This window comes from Sceloporus occidentalis, unplaced genomic scaffold (assembly GCF_023333645.1).
Source record: "Sceloporus occidentalis isolate IW3139 unplaced genomic scaffold, rSceOcc1.0.p SCAF_13, whole genome shotgun sequence".
Classification (NCBI taxonomy): Eukaryota; Metazoa; Chordata; class Lepidosauria; order Squamata; family Phrynosomatidae; genus Sceloporus; species Sceloporus occidentalis.
Window position 1 is genome coordinate 13514318 of NW_028316993.1, and position 24290 is coordinate 13538607.

Below are 24290 nucleotides of genomic sequence, written 5' to 3' on the forward strand. Positions count from 1 at the left end.
TGTGCTCCTAAGTAAACAAACCTAGACCTTAGGAAATTATGAGCTCATTCACAACCACAGAGAACTGTTTTTGAAACAAGTCACACATCCACAAGCACTATCTGATTTCTCTGATCTGGCTAGCTGTATGATTTGAATGGGTTCACAGAACAGAGCAACTGTAATCATCCCCTTGCTTTTCTTAAAGTCTGGCAGCCAGATATATTTTATAACGTATAGCAACATGTTTCTGTGATTAGTCTTTCATAGCTCTTAATAAATTCATTTGAGATGTGGTGCTGGAGAAGAGTGTTGAGGATACCGTGGACAGCCCAAAAGACAAACAAATGGGCCCTAGAAAAAGATCTACCCTAGAAGCGAAGATGACCAAATTGAGGATGTTTTACTTTAGCCATATCATGAGAAAGCATTGCTTACTAGAAAAGACAATGCTACTGGTAAAGGTGGAAGGAAGGAGAAAGAAAGGAAGACTACATGCTAGATGGATAGACTCAACCAAGGAGGCCATGGCCCTAAGCCTGCAAGATCTGAGCAGAGCGGCTGAGGACATGGGGCTGTCATGAGTTGAAGTCAAAGGTAGTTAACAACAACAATAAACTTGTCCATTAATGAACAGAATGAATTCTTAAAAAAATATTTATTCAAATAGACATCCCAACATCACATTGGCAATGGGCTCCATAATTGAAATTGTTCCTTTTTGCATGTTGCAAAAATGCTGCACAAAGAGTGGCCCCTCTAAGTCAAGCATCAGAGTTCCCTGGGGGAGCACTGTTTGGCAACCAAATGCACGACACACTCTTCCTTGGTCTAACTCCAAAGTCACCTCTGCCTGCCAAGAAGAAGAGCCCTCCTCTCAACCACCATCTTGAGGGGAGAGAAGCAGAGTCATGATGTGTTATGTATTGTTAATCTGATATTGGAAACCGCTTTGATCGTCCACGGAAAAGCGGTATACAAATAAAGCTTATTATTATTTACAGACGCTGACAACCAACAAGTCCTTGGGCAAGGGGGACGTTTGGAATTGAACTGACAGTTGGCAACTGCGTTATAATTTTAACCTCCTCAACAGACAGCTCCCTTTTTCACACAGAAGGATCCTAGTACAGTTTTAGAGCACATGCTTTGCATGCACTTAGCCTTGAGCAGGTTTTGTTATTTTTTTTGGTTCTGTTTTTATATCCTGTCTTTCCTCCAATGAACTCCAGATGGCATGCACGACTCCTCTCCTCTCTATTTTATCTTCACAAAAACCCTATGAGAGGCCGGGCTGAGAGGGAGTGCAGCTGGCCTAGCGAATTTCATTGGGGTGGGGGGGACTTAAGCCTCATTTCTCAAGTCCTACCCCTTTATTTGCACCACTAGCCCACATACTATGCAAGGTAAAGGGCACCAGTCATGCATGCACTAGCAATACTCACAGCACACTACTGTAGTGTGTTGCACCTGAAATTATATGACGATGGTCTGGAAATATCAGCTGGTTGGGGCTATGTGGTTGGAATAATTTAGCCAGATTCCTTATTATGTATGTGTATGCAAATACAGCTATTCCAAAACCCAACAAATAACTAACATTGAGAAACTGGAGCGTGTCCAAAGGAGGGCGACTAAAATGGTGAAAGGTCTGGAAACCATGCCCTATGAGGAAGGACTTAGGGAGCTGGGGATGTTTAGCCTGGAGAAGAGAAGGTTAAAGAGGTGATATGATAGCCCTGTTTAAATATTTGAAAAGGATGTCATATTGAGGAGGGAGCAAGCTTGTTTTCTGCAGCTCCAAAGAACAGGACCCGGAGCACTGGATGCAAGCTCCAGGAAAAGAGATTCCACCTCAGAAAAATGGCCTATAAACATTTATTAAAATAAACAAAGAATCAGAATATACAATGAAGGGCTAGATGAATGAAAACTCAGACTTGGTATGTCAGCCTTGTAATATTCAAACCCTTCCAGTTTTGCTGCTCATAAGAGTACGCAGGACTATCCTGAGTAATAGTTTCTGGATCATGATGAATAGGTGATGAAGCACACTACAATTCAATATATGTGTGTGTCATATTTCGTATGCTAACAAGCATCTTGGGATTCTGTGGAAATCTTTAGTCACTGTTTGTCAGACCTCCCCATACAAAGCCAGCAAGCTGGAGTAATGACACAAGTTTGTGGACTGCCCAATTTATATGACCTGCTTGCAATTGTAAACTGTTTGAAACTAGTGTGCACTGCCCAAAACCAGAACCACCTTTCAAAAGGCTCTCCAAAAATATTAAATAAATCATTTCATAAACATTTGAAAAAACCTTATTAGGTATCAACAAAAGGAGAAGCATGGGGAGTTCTTAGAAACTAAGAAACTCAGCTGCATGGGCCAAGGCTAACTTCAAGTACGGAAATCTGTGCAACCAAGGTTCTGCAGATAGATCATTTACTGCACTGTGATTCTATTCTACATCTCCATAGGAAGTGGTCTGTAATAGGAGTCAGGCAAGTAGTTAATTATTTAAAATAACTGGCAAACCAAGCCAGGAAACAGCTCTTTAGAAAAGAAAAGAACATACAAAGAACGTTACTGAGTTTTTCCCCTCCACAGAAGGACAACACAACATTGGGATGTGCAATTTAACTATGGATATTGCACGCCGCCTATACTGAAAAAGATGCTTTGCGAGGCTTAGCACCTGTATTAGTAATAAGTTTTCATTTTTCAACACTTTGAATATCGCCACTACAAAGCAAACGGCAGCTGCACTCAAAATAACCCTTTCTCTGTAACTATCAAACAGATGCCAGCCACACTAAATCCAAAGAAAATTGAATTATTAACAGATAGCTCTTCTCAAGCAACCCTGAACCTTTTATAAAAGAAACTCATCTAAAGATATCCCCACCGAATTTATTCGTTTTCAGTTTCGGGCTTTAGAATAATCAATTTGTTCCTGAACCTTTTATCCCTATTCAGTAATCCATTTGAGATATTCATGGTGCAGTTTAATAGGTAGGCTATGCCAAATCCTATTTTTTTAGTGGTGTAGCTTAAAGGGGCAGTTAGAAAGAAAGAAAGAAAAACGAGGCTTGATCCAATTATATATTTTGTTGACTGGTTTTTTTACGCCTACTAAGTTGAGCAACTTAGTCAACTCAAACAGGTTAACAAGGGAGCTGACCATTTTGTGAATGCAAGCTTGTTTTGTGACTTGCCAGCTGTTGTGTTACTTGCTCACAGCATCAGCCTCCTTCGGAGGGATAAAGAAAATAACCAAAAGAATACAAAGGATAAACTAGCTTTCTGAGATACCAGGGTTTGATTTCACTAAGTGCTTTATGTCATATGTGTTAAAATCATGCTTTCGCTTTGGAAAAGTCAAGCCAGAAACACAACACCAGATTGCCTGCCTTACCTGAATGTGTAATTTCCCGGTACCAAGTTGGTCAATTTCAGAATGGGAGTGTCTGCAGATACCTTCTCCTCTCGAAGTGGTCCCTTCAGCTCTTCCCAGTGGTAACTGACTATTTTGTCGTCATCAGTACTTTCTGATTCAATGAAAACAAGGCAGTCAAAAGTTTTGTTTTTTTGCATTTTAAAAAATGATAACAACGCTTCCAATATATCTTGTTCAATATTTAATTTCCAATGAGTCCGGTTTAATGTCGTTGTGCCAGTACAGAGACCTCTTTTCACGATTGAAAAAAGCTGATTTTATTTCAAAATTGTGAAACTACGGCTAACGTGGCATGCCCTATGAGCAGCAGCTTTTTGTAAATCTACATTATAATCCCCAGAAACTGGACTGTAGGATTTAGCTGGGATGAGCAACAGCAAACTAGTAGAGTCCATGGCTTGGTATATAGCCAACCCCCCAATTCAGTCCCTTCTGTCCTCTGTTACACCATCCCAGTAACAGGGCTGGGAATGGCCTCCAAGCCTAAGACTCAGGATAAGCCATGCCAGACAGATACAATGCCAAGCAAGATGGACCGATGGGCTGACGCTTGCTTAAAATAATGGTACTCAAAGTGATGGTCCACAATGCCAGCCCTCGAGTCATTAAGCTGGTGGCCTCTGGCAAGTTTACAAGAAAGACAAAAACATTTGTAGCCAATAGGCACAAATATGGTACAGTGGAAAAAATATTGTTGGTCCCCCACATCAGATAGCTTGGGAAGCCCTGCTACAAAATATGTTGTATCATCCCCATATTGCTCTAATATTAAAAAAATGCCTGTTTTTTAAATCAGAAGTGGAGTTCCAGCCACTTCTTGGGATTTTTTTTTTAAGGCAGACCTATCACAGTTGCCAATTCCTAGTTTAAGTAACACTTTTGGCAGTGAAGACTGGCAAATAGTCTGAGCAATCCCAAGAACTGACTGACAAACAATACATCAGCCACATCCCTTAACAATCATTTTCTACTTCTTCCTGGTGATGTTTCTGTCCTGCCTGTAGAAACAGATTTGGACCGATTACATTAAATACTTACGGCTGCCATCGATGACTGTAGAGGTGGTTGGCAGCGAGATCTCCAAGAATTGGGGAGACACAATGGCCACGGGTGGCTGATTTACTCGAGGTTCTGCAACAACAAAAAGATCATGAGAGCCCCCACAAAATGTCTCCATTCTATGAAAAATCAGATTATTGTGGCAGTTTAAAGTAGGTATTATTGGTAGTCCTAATCTGAGTAAACCCATTAAATCAATTGATTTAATCAATGATTTTTCCTCCAGATTTCCCCAAGGCCCAGAATTCCTCACTACTGTTAGGCTGGCTAGGGCTTCTGGGAATTGAAGTTCAACCAAAGATTTAGAACCACACAATTAAATCCCACTGATTCATTTGTGCCTACTATAGTTAAGACTAGCATTACTCATTAGGTTTAAAGCATTTATTATGACATAAGGACTGCCAACCCAATTGTTATCCTCAATTGGGGATATATTGAAAGATGGCTGGCATACATACACTGTACCCACTGATCTAATTCCATCCTAGTCCACAAAAGCTTATGCCACATGGCCTTTAAGGTGCACAAGGTTGTTTTTAGGTTATTTTTGCTTCAACACAGAGAAAAACAACTACTTTTCCATGAAGTTGAACATAACAGATAGCTAAGACAATTATGAATCAGAAAATGTGTGGAGCAGATCTCAGCCATGCCTTAACTTGCCAGATGGCCTTAAGGAACTACGCTCTCTGAGCACCTCACACCACTATCTGCAAAGTGAGAGGCTACTGCTGCACTTCACTGGTCTCTTGGAAATATACAAACATGAAGTGGGTTGAACAGTGGTTCAAATTTATTTTAGACACCAGCTGTAAGTAAATAGCCTTAGCCAAGTCCTTTTTTCTCTTTACCTCCCTTACCCATTTGTATATGGGTGCAATACAGTTAACCTGCCTTGCAGGATGACTGTAAGAATTTCAGAGGGACTGCTTGTGAGACGATCTGGGGGCTTAAAAGACAGGCACTTGCTATGGGCTCAGCTGAAGTCACTGCCCTCCTTCTGTCACTCCAGGATGGATCCTGGATGCTCGCTTGTACATCTGAAGCGCCACTTGCAGCACCTAGCGGCCCTTTCGGGGAATAACTTTCTCAAAATAAATACATGCATTACTATCATGTTGCATAACCACAACTAGCTCCCACCTCTCTGGGATTAGTGGGACATGGAGATCCCAAGGCTGGCATGTTCAATTCTAGGAGTCCAGCACTGGCTATTGCAGCCTGCCCACAAAAAACCTCTGAGGGCAACATGGAGGCTGTGGTTCCACCACCGGCCAGCCAGCAGATTCCCTCAAAAAGATGGATGCCTACATTGTTTCACCTCATGCTGAGGAAAGCTATTTTGCAAGTAATCTTACATAAGAAGTGAGATGGATGGCAGCAAGCATCAAAGAACACACAAGCTGAAAGTAAAGCACCACAGATGTACCTCTGCTGCCAGGCTTGTTAAATAGCAATATTTTAAATCAATAAATGCAGAAATCAATGTAGAACTCTATTTTAACCAATGGACTATTAGGCAACTTAGACAAGATATTTCAAAAGCTCAGATTGAGGCCAGATGCTAGCATGCGGCTCCGTCTCTCTCAGAGCAACACATCACTTTAATAACCTGCTGCCCTGTTACATCAGTCAGTGCCATTTTCCTTTGACAAATGAGATCTAACCTTTCCTCACAAGATTTCATTCCTCTCCTTCAGAGAGATGAGTGATTGCAGTTGGAAACAGCTTATAACTTTTTCAGAGAGGCAGAAAATGGCATGAAATTGGCACTGCTCATGATGAGCATACTCAGTGGGTTCTGCATTTCTGTTTGCCACCCTGAAATGGATCATCAGTTTCTGGCAGGAGGAATGAGAAGCAGCCAAGGTTTCTTGTCTTGTTTGGAATTGGGAAGATGGCAGACAGCAGCATCTCTGTGATTGCTCTGAGCTTTGGAAATCTCAGAGCAAGATGGAACACTTTCCTGCTTCCTTGCCACCTCCAGGCTAAAGAGGAGCACTTGGTAAACTGTTTTGGCCATGGCTGGTCCAGGTGCCCTGAACACCTTGCCTACCCACCACCCAAAATAAGTCCCATGTCTGGAGGACAAGACAGAGGCTGGATGCTGTGTGGCAAGTGGTTCAGATACTCCAAGCTCCCTGGTTGACCAGTAAAGGGGGGAACAAAAGAAAGAAAGAGAGGGGGGGGAGGGAGTATTCTCAAGCTTACGCCTTTCAAATTGGATCTACAAGCATAAGGAATCTCTGGCAGTTCCCTCTTGAGTAAAGGAGATTAAAACAAGTATTGACTCCATGAGAAATGGAGAAGCCCCAGGACAAATGGTTTTCCTGTTAAATCATATGAAACATATTCAGAGCTATTGCTTGCCAGACTCTCTTGTTTGTACCAAAAGATGTATCAACAAAAACATAGGGATTGAAGAAAGTATAATGGGGCGGTCTTCCATGCCCTTTCATCTTACTCTCTACTCCACAAAAGTTCTTTTCATATAAACTTCAGTTGAGTATCTATTCATGACATCTAGCATGCTTCTCAGACCTATTCAATCCAGCTAGCTATTTTATGGTGAACCCAGGGCAGGTATAATGCATGAGCTGATGGGACGTAATGCAGTGACAGAGCTTACCTGGTTTAACCGTCACATTCACCATTCCTTCTCCGTGTGCATTATCGCCATCTACTATCACATTGAATTCATACAGTCCCACTGTGAGCTAGCAAAGGAAAATGGAACATATGAGCAAGACCACACTCTGTTAACTCACTGATGGTATATCTACACTGTAGAAATAACACGGTTTGAAACAACCTGCAGTCCACACTTTGCTCACCCCTGGGCAAGGAAGTGCTTTTGTACCCAGAGTGGAAGAGAAAGGAACTCAACAGCAACTAAAAGGCCCTAGAAAGAAACTAACCAACCAGACCCACATTATTCCCAAGTACAGAAATAAGAGGAACAGGAAGAAAGGTTTGCAGGTGCAATTCAGAACTAAAGAACACTGGCTTTCTCCCAGAGATCTATTCTAGGTTTTCCTGGCTGCCTAATTTAGCTGCCGTAATTCAACCTCCTGCCCTGAGCATTCTTGATGGCCCAGATAAAGAGATTCTTTCTTTCCTGCCCTGCTGAAGAATGGGCTGGTTGAAGGCAGCTGCCATCTCACTTAACAGCACTGAAGAGCCATGCAAATATCTTATGTAGATCTTACTGATTACTAGAAAATTCACAACTGTTATCACTAAAAGGTCCTCTATACACGAGTACTCAAACACTGTACCTAACTCAAATTTTTCTGCTTATTTGAAGGGAAAGAGAAGACTTCAATTCTCAATGCTTCTCTATATGTATACAGAGTCCAAGCCAGGTTCAACCATTGATGTTTCTTGTTAAACGGAAAGTAGCAGGGATGAGAAAAAGCTCTGGCGAAGACCTTAGAGAGGTGCTGTCAACCAGAATAATATGGAATCAGACAGGCTCAAAGTCTGGAAATGTAAAGCATATAAATAATGACTCTCTGCTACATTTGCCTCATCTAGCTTCAACCTTGCATAATGAAAATGACAGCCTACAGCTCTCTTAAGATGGTGGACTCAAACGAAAAGTTGTTAGGCAGCAATTCACCTTAGATAACTTGAGGATCTGGGAGTGCTGGCCTTCCATCTCCCCGCTATAGTCTGTGGGGTGTGTGATCAGCCTCCAGTCATAGGAGTAGCTGGTTCCTAAATGGAAGTACATCAGATGTTAGGAGGGCCCACCATCAAAAGAAACAAAGAATAACCAAAGCTGATGCTTCAGGTGATTCCAAATCTAAGCTTAAGGCAAGGGTGAACATGCACTGAAGGTCTCTTTAAAACGCAGATTTTTGAAATGCCTTCCAGTCACTGAACTGTTTTTTCCCCCTCTGTTCTCCAAGGAAAACAACATTTACAGACAAACCTAGATCCTATATCAGGAGCAAGGAAGTATATAAATTAAATAAATACAGTCGGCCCTTCTTATACACTGATTTTTTATACACGGATTTAAGCATACACGGTTTGAAAATGTTCCAAAAAAGTATAAATTTACCTTGATGTTCCATTTTTTATTAGGGACACCATTTTGCTATGTCATTATACTTAATGGGACTTGAGCATACACAGATTTTGTTATACACGGGGGATCTTGGAACCAAACCCCAGCGTATAACAAGGATCCACTGTAACATACAACTGTGCCCTGCAGAGGTGATTTCCCCTCTCTCCCCAAAAATACCCCAGGAGTTCCCAGGGGATGCCAAGGGCCACATGAGGTGCACAATTTATTTTGTGCATTTGTATTGGTCTTTAAGGAGAGGTTAGTTAGGCATCTTTTAGAAGTACTGTAAGTGTCTAGTTTCAAATACAAGTTTGCTACCATATACTCTGTAAAACAGCCCTACCTTTAGGAGGTGGAGGCAAGACATACGCATTTAGCTCCACTTCATTCTTTGGCAGAGTTACCTGGACACTGTCTCCAGCAGAAACTGCCAGTTTCTTAATAACTGAGAGAGAGAGAGAGAGATACAATCAAAGGTCAGAAAAGCATTGAGGATAATTTCTTTTCACAATTTCCATTCCTATACTTGGATACTTGTGCAAATAAGATCAACCTTGTTTGGAGACAACACTAAACCATGGTTTGGTGTTATGTGCATGAGCTGCAGTGAGATTCAAGATTCAGTCTCTCTGTGGTATATCTGAGAGAAAGAGGCCAGGCTTTTTTGCTTTCAAACTAACAGGGTTTCTCATTGCTTATGAACTGAGGAACTCTAATTGGTTTTAACTATGGTTTCATCCTGGCTTGTTTGCACAAATCAGAATTCAAATTCAGTTGTAATGTAACAATAAATTCTTTATTTAAAACAGTAAGTGAAAGCATATGGTACTATTTCAGCTACAATGGAAGTGAAAATGGGAGAGGGAACACATGAGTTCTAGGCTTGCTGTTTTGCTTGTGCACACAGAGATCAATCACAGTTTAAAATTACATCCAAAATGGGCCAGTATGGAGGAAAAAAATTGCACACTTCTAAGTAACCTTTCATAGACTCAATACAGCTGGAGCCTTAGATATTTAAATGCATACTTTGGATGAGAAGTAAATTTTACAACCCCAGACACATCAATCATTTGCAAATTATCATGGGGTCAGAACAGACAGGCCAAAATAAAGCTGTTTCAGGTCACTTTGGAGGTACTGTATGCTGTTTAAATGGCACATGCATCTTAAGAGGCCAGAAGCTGCGCCAAAGCTGCACTCCAGTCCTTAGGACTGGAGCATGGCTTTGGCACGGATTCCAGTCTCTTAGGACGCATGCATAATTTAAACAGCATACTTCCAAAGTAACTCGAAACAGCTTTATTTTGGCCTGTCTGTTCAGGCCCATGGTTTGGAAATAACAAGGTACAAACAACTGACTTGTAAAATCTCATCCTTTCAGTGCAAGTGCTATTTTGGATTTTAAACTCAAGAGAATAAGTCTTACTGGTACTGGACCCAACTAGAGCAGACTCATTAAATCAATTGCTGAATAGTGAGTTATGTATGTAAATCCGACTGATTCAATGAGTCTATTCTAACTGGGAATCCACAATAAGATGCAGGGCGAGGTGAATACAAACACATAACCACCCAGATAATGAAAATCTCTGCTATTTTCTGGGAGATCAACACAGGTGTTGTATTCACTGAGGGGCCTTTCAGTCAGATGCAGCAAGGATGAAAAGCACATAATCAGATACATTTCAGGAGACAATCCAACTTCCCTCTTGCAGAGACAAGAGCCTCTATTTATTCAACTGTAAACTTATACTTCTGCAAACAAACCAAGAATTCACAGTATTATGAGCTGAAAAGAGAGAAACATTTTAAAGATCTGAGCAGGTATGCAGAATCCATAAAACCTTCTATGCCTTTCAAAATGGTATGCTATCACCGAATTTGATCTTTGAGCCTTGTTCCAACTTAAGAAATATTGTAGTTTCTTTGAAACAGGTCAGCCATACAACAAAAGTGATCTGACATTCCAGCTTCAATACCAAGAAATGCTTTGAAAACACACAATCCATTTCGGAGACAAAACAGAAGGGAAAAAATCAACATAGACATCTGCATTATACTGAATCATGCAGCTCAGTATTGTCTGCACCAAGTGGCAAGGGAAGAAAGAAATCAGATACAAAGGGAAAACCATGGCCAGCGTAGCCAAGTTTGCGGAAGAAATCTGAAAGGACTGTTTTGGAGCATTTGGGCATGAGATGTTGGTGTGAAAGTCCCAACTAGGTTACCTGAGAAGTAACAAAGCTGGGATGAGAAAATATAAAACAGTCAGATGAAAGGTAAAAATATAAATAGATAAAAGTAGATCTTACACTGAAGGCTGGGTTATAGATAGTCCTAGAAGAATCTGAATGATTCCTTGCCATTGTTTATTTACTTCAATTGCTTTATCTAAATGAAGTTAATAAATACTGTTTAGCAATGACTGCATACAAGGAAACAATCGAGATATCTGCTCTGCTTAATCAAAGGATGTTCTTCGCAAAAAAGTAGATGAGGAAAGATCAGCATGATCTCTATCATGATCTGGTACAACAGAATCAAGGGGTTAAGCAGAGATGACAAAATCTGCAATCTTAAAAATCAGAAGAAAACCGGTCTCAAAGCTCCCTCTTGGCAAATGAACAGTCAGTTTAAGAGCCAAGGCTGTGAAAACTTGTCAAGGGTCTTTAAAGGAGTTTACTGTACCCTCTACTGCCAAATATAGCTCTTACCTGGTGTTGGGGCAGCAGTGCTGGGTAGAACGGCAGGATTGGCTGGGACCGCAGTAACGTTACTGTTTGTGGGGGGGCCTGTTGGAACAGAAGTAACTTGCTGTACCTTCCCAGCATCCTTTGCCTGAAAGTTACTAGAAGTTGGAAGGGCCTCCTCCAAGGGGAAAGGCTGGACGGAAGTGTTGCTGGGTGGCTTTGCTTGATCAGAGTTCCCAACTGGGCTGGGAGATGTAGCTGCTAGAGAAGGTTCTGGTGTAGGCTCTTCCTCAGGATCCTAGTATTTGTAACAGTGAAAGAGGGGAAGAGGAAGAAATCATGGCATTTAGAAACAAACTCTTAAACCAGACAGCTACAAAGATTTTTTTTCATCAATCCTGTTGAATGGCCTCAGGAGGAATTTAATCAATTCATGGCATAACCTAGACACTGAGTATCATCAGATAATACAACTGTACCTGGATTGTGGCACGTCTTCCCCAACGTATTATTAAAAACCAACATGGTTTCTAATGATACATGAAGCTTAGCTCTAGGAATCCTATGGATTGCACTTTGTTTAATATAAATACCTTGCCTTGCAAGGTATGCCAATCTAAACCCTGTTGAAAATCGCAGCTTGAGGAGTCCTACTGAACAAAATGGATATATGTTCTGAATCTGCAGACCAAAACCCCCCAATTCAGGTGAAAATCAGCCAAAATAGTGTCCAGGAATGACATTGTGTCTTAGGTATACTGAAACACATAGCTGCAGCCCATTGAGAGGGCACAGGAAGGAAACATGGCCCTTGCTTTGTATATAGTTGCCCACCCTTTCTATAGAACATTACTAATCTCTATTTCTGTTGCTATTCAAAAGCAGCACAGCCTGCATGCAAACAACATTTCTAGTGTTACAGCCAAGAACTTAGGCAAAGGGTTCATTTTAGCCCCTTCTAATGCTACCAGTTTGGAGTGCCGTGACAAACTGCTCAGACCAGGGTAAACAACCCCAGGGAGCAGATGAAAACCATTTCCTTTCTTTCTTCAGAAAATTCCTTTTCCAAGCCCTGCCCATTCCACTGAAAAGCCCGGAGCAGCAAAATCTGGACATTTCAGCTTTAACTGGGCTATTGCGTATATGCTGCATGCTTTCTTAAAATGATCTCCTCTGTGCTGCATCACTTGGGCAGTTAAACTACAGCACAAAGTAGTGCCTACGGTTTTTCGCAACCCATATCCTTGTAGCAGACTGAAGGGCAAAACTTTAAAAGGCCCACTTGAGGGCCCTAAATTGATGCAGTTACTGGGAGCAAGGATGTCAGTGCATTAAGCTCTGGGTTAGAACTCTTCATTTCAGGGACCTCTCTTAGCAGGTCTGAGAAGATGGCTCTGCTCTAGATATGCCACCCACTGGAATTTAAATAGTCAGTAAAGGGGATCTTTGATCTAAGTAACATCAGAAAGTGCAAAAGAGAAATCTGACTTGATAGAGACAACCCAAAATGTGTCACGGGTGAGGGCTGCGATTGTGTGCATGGTCTATTAGATTGATTCAACCTGGATTACCAATGTTAGTGACAGTACTGATTACCTGGCTGAGTATATGGTTTTTTCCTCCCCATTTGTCATGTTCAGCTGTTATGAATCCAAGATATTGGGGGGGGGGGGGGGGGGACTGGGAGACAGACAGCCTGTATCAAAACACTCATCAAGAAAGCTCCTATTAAGCCTGTTTTGAATCAAGAGGAGTTTACTCATCCATAATGTAGGTGTGCGTAAGTGAATGCACCCAGAAATGCATTTGCCTTCATATCACCTGTCACAGTGATCCCATGAATTGCAGGACATTTTCTTAGGCAAGGAATCCTCATGGGTGGTTTGCCATTGCCTTCCTCAGAAACAGAGCAGTCAGCACCTGATATTCCTTAGGCAGTCCCCTTCCAATAACCAGGCCTGGGAGCTTGTGCCTTCAGGATATTTACCCCTCAAATATAGGTATGCACACTTCTGACATGTGCAATAAGTACAGAGAATTTATAATGGGTGTTTCTGTTACAAGAAACTGTATTTTTTTCCATTTCACAAAGTGCAATCTCTTTTTTTTTTTTACTGATGAAATGTGATTTTTCAGTGTATCCAGCTGACATACATCCTTCAGTGTCAATTGGGATGATGTCGGGGGCAGAGGGCACATTTCAACACACCCAAGAGAATCTTGAACTCTGATCACGGTGCAAAAGTCATGGGGATTTAAATGAGGGGAGTCGTAAACTGAGTCAAAAACACTGACCAAGATAAAAGGCAAGTCAGCTACGTCACAAGAGAAAGAGCAGGGTTCACCACACTGGACATAAAACAAATTCCAAAAGCTATATAAGTTAATACCTTTGTTAAGGCCGCCCAAATGCATAGATGCATTTGCCGTGTATGCAAACATTAAAGAGCATCAGGCATGATGAAAGACTGGTTTGTAGAGTCATATTGTCTGCGCCGCATACTGAGGTATGATGGAGGCAGAAATGACTAGAGACATTTTCATTTTGAGCTAAAAATGGGAAAATATTGCTTGCTATGGCCCATGGGAGCAAAAACTGGCCCTCTAACCACTACAGCTGCCTACCCCTGCTTTGTTGTATTAAGTTTCACTTGAAGCAGCTCCTAGTCACACAGGCAACAGAAAAAGAAGTTTGTCCCTCCTATTTTGAAAATATAAAATCCCATTTTAAACTCAGAACTGCCTCTACCTTGGGGGAAGGTTTCAAGATCCTTTATCAGTAGGAAACAGTGAGCAACTAGGCAACATATTCAGGAATAGCCATCTTGGCCATGAAGCAAAATAGGCAGAGAGCTGCTAGGCAGCCTTTATAATGACAAGGCTGAAAATCATTTAGGAGTGCTTTAATGGTTATAGAACCCATTAGGTAAAATAAAGTCAACAGACGCCAAGCTATGTGTGGGACAGTTTGGCTTCTTCTAGTTGTGGTTTGAGATATGGCCCTGGAAATCAGGGTTCAATTCTGCGCTCAACCACAGAAACCCACTGAAAAACTTTGGACAAGTCACACACTCTCAACCCCCAAAAAACCTCTTAATCAATTCGCCCAAGTGTCTCCATATGTTGGAAACATCTTGAAGGCACACAACAACAAATGGCTTGGAGTGGACATCATTTCAGAGAATAATAGAAGTGGTAGAAATTACTCTTCCTCCAACGTACGGTCTTACAATTCAATGGTCAGATTCAATGTTCTCCAAATCATAGAAAAACCAGGATTGGTCACAAGACAAACTGTAAAATATATACTGGGATAATAGTTTATTGGTGTAATCAAAGTCAGGCAATGCATCATTAAGAACAGGTCTCTCAGTTAAGAACAGGTCTCTCAGTTTCACCACCTGCTTTTCTTAACACCTTACCCAATAAAGAGATTTGGAACTCCCAAAAGCCTGAACACATCTTGTGCCCTTTCAAAGTTATTACACTTGTGAATCGCAACTGAAGCAGGAGTAAAAAAACTGTTAACTTTCCCTGGATTCCATGAAGACATGTGAAGGATTCTGTAACTACTGCTTCCTCCTTTGTATCGCTTGCAACGCAGCAACCACAACCTTTGGAGGGTTGCTTCTGCAGCTGTACTGCAGTAATGCAGCAGTCACTTTAATCAGCTCTGTGCTTGAATGCTTCTCTCCACGGAGCCCCACAGGAGCCATTGACCAAATGTGCAGTACGGCATTTCAAAATCATCCACAGAGCGGAAGAAGAGAAGTTGAAACCAACAAAATCCTACATGCTCTAATGAACACGCGCCAATTTGGCCAGACCATTTTTTATCTGCGCTAAAACGTAAAGATACCTTCCTGCAAGGAAGTGTTCCTGTTGTGTGGAAACTGTGTTTTTCCAAGCTCTTGAAACGAAATGTTTCATTATTGGCAAAATGTGCTTCCTTCCCCCGCTCACCCTCGGTTCGGGTGTCAGCTGCAACAGCTTGGGTAGCGGTTACGTGAATGTCACAGGCACCCAAACACAAGTGCCTCTGACATTAGCACCAAAAATGATTAATAACTCCCCCAGCCTGATGCTTGCATCACTTCCACTCAGCAAGGCGCTCCCTCCTCTCCTGCTCTAACAGGTGGCAAGAGTTTAATGCTGGCAGAGCGTGAAGATAAAACATGGACACGTTTTTCCAGCTTGCTTGGACAACAACCGTGGGATAGCAAAATCTAATGGACTGTTTCACCCTTCTTTTCATTCCAAACATTAGAGTTGGACCTTAGTATCTGTGGTGCCTCTGTTCTGGACCTCCCCCTGCCGCCATGGATGCAAAAAACCAAGGGACCTCAAGCCAACTAAAATGGTGAAGGGTCTGGAAACCATGCCCTCTGAGAAGCAACTTAGGGAGCTGGGTATGTTTAGTCTGGAGAAAAGAAGACTAAGAGGTGACATTATACCTCTGTTTAAATATTTGGAAGTGTGTCATGTTGAGGATGGAGCTAGCGGCTCCAGAGACTAGGACCCAGAACAATAGATGCAAACTACAAGAAAAGAAATTCCTGTAATTCCTGACAATTGCTTTTTGACAGTGGAATGCACTCCCTCAGAAGGTGGCAGAGTCTCCTTCTTTGGAGGTCTTTAAACATAGACTAGATGACCATCTGTCGGGAGTGTTTTGACTGTGAGTTCCTGCATGGTAGGGGGGTTCGACTGCATGTCCCTTGGGATCTCTATGATTCTGTCATGACCTCAAAATGGCACCACCATTAGGCCAATGAGGCTTGCCATCCATGGATGCTCAAATCTGCCAATGAAAAGCCCGTGGTTGGAGTGAATGGCCTGTATTTGTCCCTAGAGCAGGAGCAAACAACTGTGCTCCTACAGTTCCCCATCAGCCATTGCCAGCTTTGTCAAGGCGGAAGGACTATGGGAGATGTTGTTGTTTGTTATGTGCCTTATGCATATGTGGTGTCCAAGTAATAGAGGTTCTAGCACATTATCTACTTGAGTGCCAACTTCATTCAAGCTGTAGGGAACATTATCTGGGCCCCTTTCTGTCCAACATGAACAAATGGCCTGTGTTGAAAAAACTTTCTTTCTGAGTGACGCTCATCATTCTGTGTCTCATAAGGTGGCCCTCTTTGCATCAAAGGCTGACAATTTAAGGGGAAATGTGGTGCAAAGAAGGGAGCGTGCTTAATTTGCAAAATTTTATTATTTTAATATAAGCTGTCATTTTTATTGTTTTTATCGTACATTTAAAACATTTTGAAATGGTCTGTAGACCAATCCAATAAATCATTCATTCATGTGTCTTCAAGCTGACTCTGACCAATGGTGACTCTATCCTAGAGTTTCCTTGGAATGACTCAAGGTTTGCCATTGCCTTCCTCTGAGGATGAAAGGTCACCCAGTGGGTTTCAGGGCCAAGCTGAGGGAATAAGACCCATGTCTACAGAGTCATATGCCAACATTCAAACCGTGTACACCACTCTGGCTCTCAAGGGATATATTTTACACCTTAGTCCTCTTAAAGTCAAAATAGCATTACAGATCTCAAATTCCAAATAAACTGGGTCCTTAGACAAGCAGACTTCTCCTAATTAGTAAGGAGACACAGCAACGCTGTTTGCACTAAAAGGCTTACCTTGAAGTTGTGATGAGAAGCAAAACAGCCAGCTTGGAACAAACTTTTAAAAGTACCTAATCGCAGCTGGGTCTCGCAAGTGGAAAGAGGCGGCTGCTATGCAAATTATGCCCTCTTTCCTTACGAAGAAATTTTGCCTCTGGGAAATTTCCGTCATTTCGAAAGCCAAGTGTTATGAAAGTTCACCAAAAGAGAAGTCACAAGCGGGCCTTTATGGGCAACTCTTGGAGAGTGGCCTAGAATGGCAGCCAAACATCACAATCAAGAGAGTTTCTTGAAGAACCTTAATTTAACATTCTCCACTCAGCTGGAACATTAGGAAAACTCCTGATGGCTCAGGACACAGCACTTCCAAACAGTCAGAATTGGCAGGGAGATTAGGGAAAGATGACTGCCGACTACCAAGGGGAGGAAGGCATCAGTCTTAGCAGACAGGCTGTAGCGCAGCCTCTGCCACACCGGAGGATTGCAGAAGGACTGTCTCCTGTGAGATACCAGATGGCCATGGTTTGGGGGAAGCATCATTACTGATCCATTGCTGAAGCAGAGAAGCCAAGCAGCAGTTCCTAAGTGACTACTAAGAAGTCAAGGGCTGAGGGACAGCTGAGTCAGCCAGAGCAAAGTTAAGCCACGCTGTTGTTTCACACATAAACTAGGCCACTTCCAAGTTCCTAGCCGTCTCCTTTGGCTCTGGGCCACATCCTGCTCCACAAGCTGGCAGTTCCCATTTCACAGTGGCAGCACGACCTGAAACTGTGAAATCTGTGTACAGAATCCGATGCACGGGAATAATATCTTTCAAGAGCCACAGTGTACTCAAACCAGACACAGTTAAGCAAGGGGTTTCCAAACAGTGGGAGTTCCCAGGAATAGGGATTCTACCATCAAGTTGTCTGCAGGGTAATTAAAAACGAAACAAAGCACACTTCATTCAGAACACCCTGTTTCCGTTACCACCTAAGCATCTATGAAGTATGAAGGAAGAAATCAAGCAAACGGGACAGGCAACCAATTGCAACAGGATGGGTCATAAATCGTTTTGCCCAACACAACACACATTAACGTTGACATGAACATCACATACTCAGTCATTCACTTACCCCCACAGAGCCACTCCCAGTGAGGTCACTTGATCTGCTTACATTATTGCTGATGGGAGAAAGCGGGCTTGGAGGTTTTGTCTTTCTTGGATCTTCACTGTTTGTCCACGGGTTTTTCTCTGGATTAATGTGGTCTGGGAGATGATTTGCTTCTTGATCTGAAGACTTAGGCTCTGCAACATCCTGAGGGGTAGATTTACTATCCAAGGGCTGAGGTGGAACTGGGTGGATTGCAGGACTCCCACCGCTGGGGTCTGTCTCTCTCTTTAAAGAGCTTCCCCCAGCACTTGCCAGTTGCGGTCTCTGAAAAGGTAACTCTTTGAGGGACCTTCGTAGCCTTGCTTTACTCTGAGGCCTCCCTGTCCAGTCCAACCACGTCGGAAGGTGAGCTCTCCTCTCCTGCGCAAGCTGGGGATCTATTGTGTGCTCAGACTTTGTTACAAACACCAAGATGGAGTCAGTGCTGTCAGTCCAGGTAGCTTGACAATGATGAGGCTTGGTGCAGTTCACCTGGATACACATCTTCCCCAAGAGCCAAAAGGCATTACAGGAGGAGCTTTGACAGCAAGCGGCTTCACAAGACTGGACAGAGTGAAATCCTTCTAGCAGCTGCAGGTGAACCCCACCGAATGACCTCAAATGGGTCCCGTGCAGAAGCCGCGTTGGCTGGCATGTGCTTCTGCTCCAGCTTGCATCTGAGCAAAGAGAAGTTAAACAACAGATGTTTTTGAGAAGCATCAAACAGAACAGGGGTTACCCAAGACATTCTGATGTGTCTGAATTTTCCCATATGTAGCATAAACAGACTTGTAAATCAGTTTGCAAGTTTCTCTCCTTTAATGGTATTCCAAAAGTCTGCCAACAAACCTTGCCTAACAGTAAGGCTGGCCCTGGCAAAGAATGGTTAGATTCCACCCAAGAAGCAGTGCCTAAGCAAGCCATTCCAGGGATTCCTGTCCATTTCTTCTATTGAAACAGCAATGCTTTCTCGGTTCCACCATAACCCATCTTGCACTCACAACTACACTGGTGGAAGAGTGGCATGGAGGTACTCTCCCAGGCACTACTCTAATTGTAACTGTAGTTCAGAGCAGCGGAGACCTGTTTTAAGTCCCAAATGAAGTTTGCAACAATGGTGACATATCATAAATCAAGTCTCCGCTTCCTTTCTTTGTGTGAAAAATCATGCCAATGCTCTTCACAGATGAGGAGGCAGGCACTGCCTGATAAGGCAAGTAAAAGAGATTAATTGCAATTTTTCTACAATAATAGATCGACAAAAATGCCATGCCATTTCCTGATGAAGATGTAGCACAAGCACACACATAGACATCTTTATTGGCCACCATGCTGCTTTCTTCCCCTGAACCAGAATCTTAAGGGTCTACATTTACTACAAAGATGAATCAACGGTGGTATTTTTCAGTGTTGCAACTCACATTTGTTCTTGTCACCAAAGCCAGAAAAAAATTGGAAGTTGGCTCAGGCACTTTGTTCTAAAGAGTGCTGGTTTAATAATCCAATCTATTCAGAAGGGCCTCATCTTCATACCTTCACAGCTCTTTTGCAAATTGTTAAGCCAAAGGTTGGGAGGATCATTGCACCCCGGGTTGGAAGGACTGCGGAGTACAGCACAGATGTTTACAGCGTCCTCTCTTATTGCATTGCTTTAGCCTTGGGAATTCTCTCTGCCCTAATATGCAATTAACAGTGCACACACAACTCTGAACACAGCACAATAAAAAAAAATACAAGTTAATAAACAAATTTGCATTTTTGCCCCAGGAGGAACTTTCCCCTCCTGACAGCACTGATTAAAATAATAATTTTGCTCACCAAAAGCATCTCAGGAGGACAAATCATTGGGGCCTATCTTCAAGAAGACATTTGCTATTGATGCTGTTGGAGCTCATCCTGTTATGTTATCCTGTCACAGGGCGAGTCCATTCTGTCCCTCCAGCTATGTTGCCCTGCAGCTCCCAGCATCCTTCGCCATAAGCTATCCCAACTAGGACCCATGGGAGTTACACGCCAACACCATCTGGACGGACACACTTTGTCCATATACAATCTGAAGATCTTCTTTCTCTAGCCAGTTTCATTGGAATTACTTCCCCAAAACTTTCCTCCACCAATATTAAGAGAAAATTTACACAGAAGGAAGCTGCTAGGGTGTCAGCAAAGGTTCCTTCCAAAAGTTGAGCCGATGTACTAGCTCAAGCTCTGCAAAAAGTTGGCAAACCAGACCCCTTTCGGCAGAGCAAACAATGAAACAAAAACACTTGACATATTATTTAAAAGAGTACTTTTATGCTTTGGCGTTTTATTATGCTAGAATGGGAACTTGAACCAAAATGTTCAATTGACAGGTAACTTCTGGGTCTGAACAAGTGGGCTTATGGAGGTAGATCCATAAACAACCTGGGACAGGGATCTTCCTGGAGCAGAAGAAGGGGCTAAACCAGCCTCTCCTGATAAAATGGTTCATGTGTGTGGATTAAACATGATGCCATTCTTGCTACAGGACAACTTTTTAGGTAATTTCAAGACAGGCAATTTCCAAAGGCACTGTTCTCCTTAATACTGTAACCTTACTGCATGGGAAGGCTGCCAGTCTCAAATCTACTGGGACTGAGTTTGCAACTGTCCACAACATAGTAGATCGCGAATCTGGAGCAGAATCAAAATCAGGAGGAGATTTAGACCTGTGGGGCCACCATGAAACTCCAGTCGAGAAGGTGAAGTAGGAAGTTAACTGACCAGAACACCAAAGAAATATGTTACATAGCAGTGGATCGGGGAGTTCATATGGTCATGCCTGATCACTCTATGAAAGCTTCCAGGAGAGACCATTACTCAGTTTGGGACAGAAAGGGATCTCTTCAGCTGCTTCTTTGCCTAATATTGATTCAAAGGTCTACTCCCCTCATACAAAGAGTCCTGTAGTCTGTGTTTATTATATACAATGCCTACTCACAAGCTTCTCTTGAAGAGCAAATGAATGTGGCTAGGGAACCTACCAAGTTTGTGTGTGTATGCACAATTCCAAGGTTGAACAAAAACTCACACTACAATGCAAGACTTAAACAATTAAAAGTTTTCCCAGTCCCTTTGGACTAAACCTTCATGTCTGCAGGTTATGCGGTGGGGAATGGCTCATACCACAAGGCACCTGTCCTGCAAGCCTGTCTATCCCATTTCAGCCCAAAGCACATTTTTAAACAGCCAGCTCTTACAGACAGAGGCAGTTTTGAATGGAAACATTACCAAGTTAACGTCTAACACCGCTGGTAAGGACGCGTGCGTAACCCCGCCATCTGCTCAGCCTCAAAAGAACCTAGAACGGCATAGCAGCATCCAAGAGCAATTAAGAAACTCCATAAGGTGTGATTTTCTTCTTTAACACAGGAAGAGATTGTTGGCTGAAATGCTATTCCAATTTTTCGCCCAAAACAAACACGCACACAGTCAGTATGTTCCAAAACATTTTCTAAATGTCAGTCTTTCTGAAATTACTGTTGAAAAAGCTGGCATTTCTTAAAACTGAAATGACCAAAACTCAGAGGACAAAGTGGATGAGTGGGCATGTACATGACAGAGAGAGGGACAGAGTACACACACACATACAAGCATTTCCATAAGCCCCTAAATGCATTTAGAAGGAATTTGGCCAGTTGAAACATTGGCACCAGAAAAAATAATTTGGCCAAGTGAAATGCTGGCACCAAAATGGACACAACACTTCACTGTGGCACAATGTACTCATGTCCAGTGGTAGCTCCTATTTGACTAGATGTACTGTGGCACATTAATTTTGTATTAGAAAGAAAATATTGGATCTGAGTAGATGCTTGTATTCTCCTAAATTATATCCCTCAAAACTTGGAGTTAAGATGAAGGCCTGTGCAACTGGAACCTTCCTAGACTCATCATCCAAGACGAAAACTCACTCATGAATGTATCATGGTTGATTTGTTTGTCCTTCTGTGTGATTTGAATTCAAAATGATAACTAAATCTAAGTGTGTGTCTATCCAATTGCCCACCCCTTCCTTACCAATTTCTCATCCTATGGAGTACCACTCCAGAGATACACCCTAAACTTTAAAGCAGAGTGAGACAAAGCGCAACCATCCCCCAAGCCTCCCAGAAATCTCCACCAAGCCCCCAGTCTTTAAAAAAAAGATTGATAAAATCTGATGCCCCAAAACTACACAAAATGTGCCCAAACCACAGCAGTTCGCATTCCCTGACCATCTTTGTTGTTAACTATCTTCAAGTCAATCCTGTCTCATGGCGATGCTGTGGATGAGACATCTCCAAGACTCCCTGTCCTCCACTATTTTTCTAAGTTCTTGCAGATTCATACCCATGACCTCCTTAGTTGAGTCCATCCATCTAGCATGTGGTCTTCCTGTCTTCCCAAGTCCCTCCACCTTTCCTAACATTATTGTCTTTTCTGTTCAGTTGTCTCTTCTCATGATGTGACCAAAGTATGACAGCCTCAGTTTAGTCATCTTTGGCCCTATACAGACAGGCCAAAATAAAGCAGCTTTGGGCCACTTCGGAAGCCATGCCAAAGCCACAATCCAGTCCTAAGGACTGGAGCACAACTTTAGCGCAGCTTCCGCACTCTTAGGATGCATGAATCATTGAAACAGCATACCTCCAAAGTGACCCGAAGCAGCTTTATTTTGGCCTCCTCAAAACCCATACAAAGTTCTAAAACTCAGCAAACATGTGGCCAAAATGGAGACCACAAGTGAAGCTCCATCACTTTGAATGTGCTGAAACATGTTGGTGCAGCCAACCACGTGGCCATAGTGTGAGAAATGGCTCCCATACTCTGTGTCATCATCCACCCGATTTAAAGGCACTTTCCAAGGGAACAGATGGAGAACACCACCGAAAGAGGTAGGCTGAAAAGCTCCCATGCACATGTAATGTGCAAACATTGGGATTAAAAAGAGAGAGAGAAGCCTTACACACATTTATATGCCATTTCTTTAGACAGGCATTTGTACTCACAGAAGAAGAGACTTTGCTAAGTAAGAACTAGTACAGTTTCTGAAGATGAATGACATAGAAACTGTTCTGTATATTAATTCTGTTCTTTCTCTTCACTATGGCTGTCTGTATCCAAACCCCGATGAGACCTTCTAGCGCACGCAAACAGACACACACGCCAACGGTATATGATAAGATCTTATAAAATATTTAACCATGTGGAGTGTGGAAATAGAATAATTTCTCCTTCTCAAAACACCACCGCCAGACTTTGGGGAATTGTACATGGAAATTGCTTGGCAGCAGCAGATTCAAAGGAGATGAAAGGATGTACTTCATTTAGTGATTAGCTTAAATTTAGAAGAGCACAAGACATGAGGAAGAAAAGGTCTATCGGTTCTAAGAGCCAAAAAAAGCTTTAGTTAAAAAGATTTGGCTCCTTCTGCTTTTCTGCAAAATGGGGAATCTAACTTGCTTGTCAGCATTCCTGATGAATCTGGCCATTTGCTGCTGCTGGACACAGAGACCTCAAGCTTTAGCCTGGCAACAAGAGACATGAACCACAGGTTGCTGTTTACCCTCCAGAGTCTCATTTCAGGATTCTCACTCTACCCTCATTTTCCTTTTTAAAAAACGGACCTCAGGCAGATGTTTCCCCCCATCAAATTCTTATGCGAACAGAAGAGCAGGCAAAGGATGAAGAGAAAGATCATGTAAACTGCGACAGAAGGAGGTACTGCAGAATATTTCCTATCAGTGAGGTTTATTGTCTTCTCTGTTCTGTGACGGATGCATAAGCATTTATTCCATATACAAAGTACAAAATAATGTTAAAAAATCACTCTGGAGTCTAGATGGTGCCTTACAACGGCAGCATTAGCAGTTGTGAAGATTTCATTTTAATACAACTGTTGCCTACTTGCATGGCAATCAGCCCTTCGGATCCACTGGATTAGTTCCCATCATCCCCAGACAGTCTATGCACTGCTTACATTGGGAAGGGATGATGGGGAGTGTAATCCAGGTAATGTGGAGGGCGCTAGGGTGGAGGTTGTTTGATCAGATCTTTACATTTAGTGTTCTAAGGATTAAGGGCACTCCAAAATAGATATCTGGCCTCTAGACTGGAATAGTTGGCCTCCAGGAGATTAAACTACAAACCAGGTCAGAGGGGCTTGAGCCACACTGAGTTCAGGAAACCCTTAGAGTACACTCACCAGTTTTTAAGGGAAAGGTTATTACACCAAACCTAATAAATTCATCT

The 24290-nt window shown here is 42.4% G+C and overlaps 1 protein-coding gene across 6 annotated transcripts in view; it reads right to left on the reverse strand.

The window, feature by feature from the left end:
- The window catches only part of KIAA0319L (KIAA0319 like), a 51773-nt gene that overhangs the window by 10577 nt on the left and 16906 nt on the right, over window positions 1-24290 (reverse strand). For 5 of the 6 annotated variants that reach the window (XM_089479556.1, XM_089479554.1, XM_089479552.1 and 2 more), the window contains 7 exons: window positions 18021-18715; window positions 11301-11574; window positions 8927-9028; window positions 8128-8225; window positions 7135-7222; window positions 4482-4574; window positions 3402-3534 (listed from right to left, as the gene is read on the reverse strand). In XM_089479556.1, the coding sequence (XP_089335682.1) occupies window positions 3402-3534; window positions 4482-4574; window positions 7135-7222; window positions 8128-8225; window positions 8927-9028; window positions 11301-11574; window positions 18021-18715 (1483 nt within the window). The remainder of the gene's footprint in view (window positions 1-3401; window positions 3535-4481; window positions 4575-7134; window positions 7223-8127; window positions 8226-8926; window positions 9029-11300; window positions 11575-18020; window positions 18716-24290) is intronic. The other variant, XM_089479555.1, reaches the window with a different exon arrangement.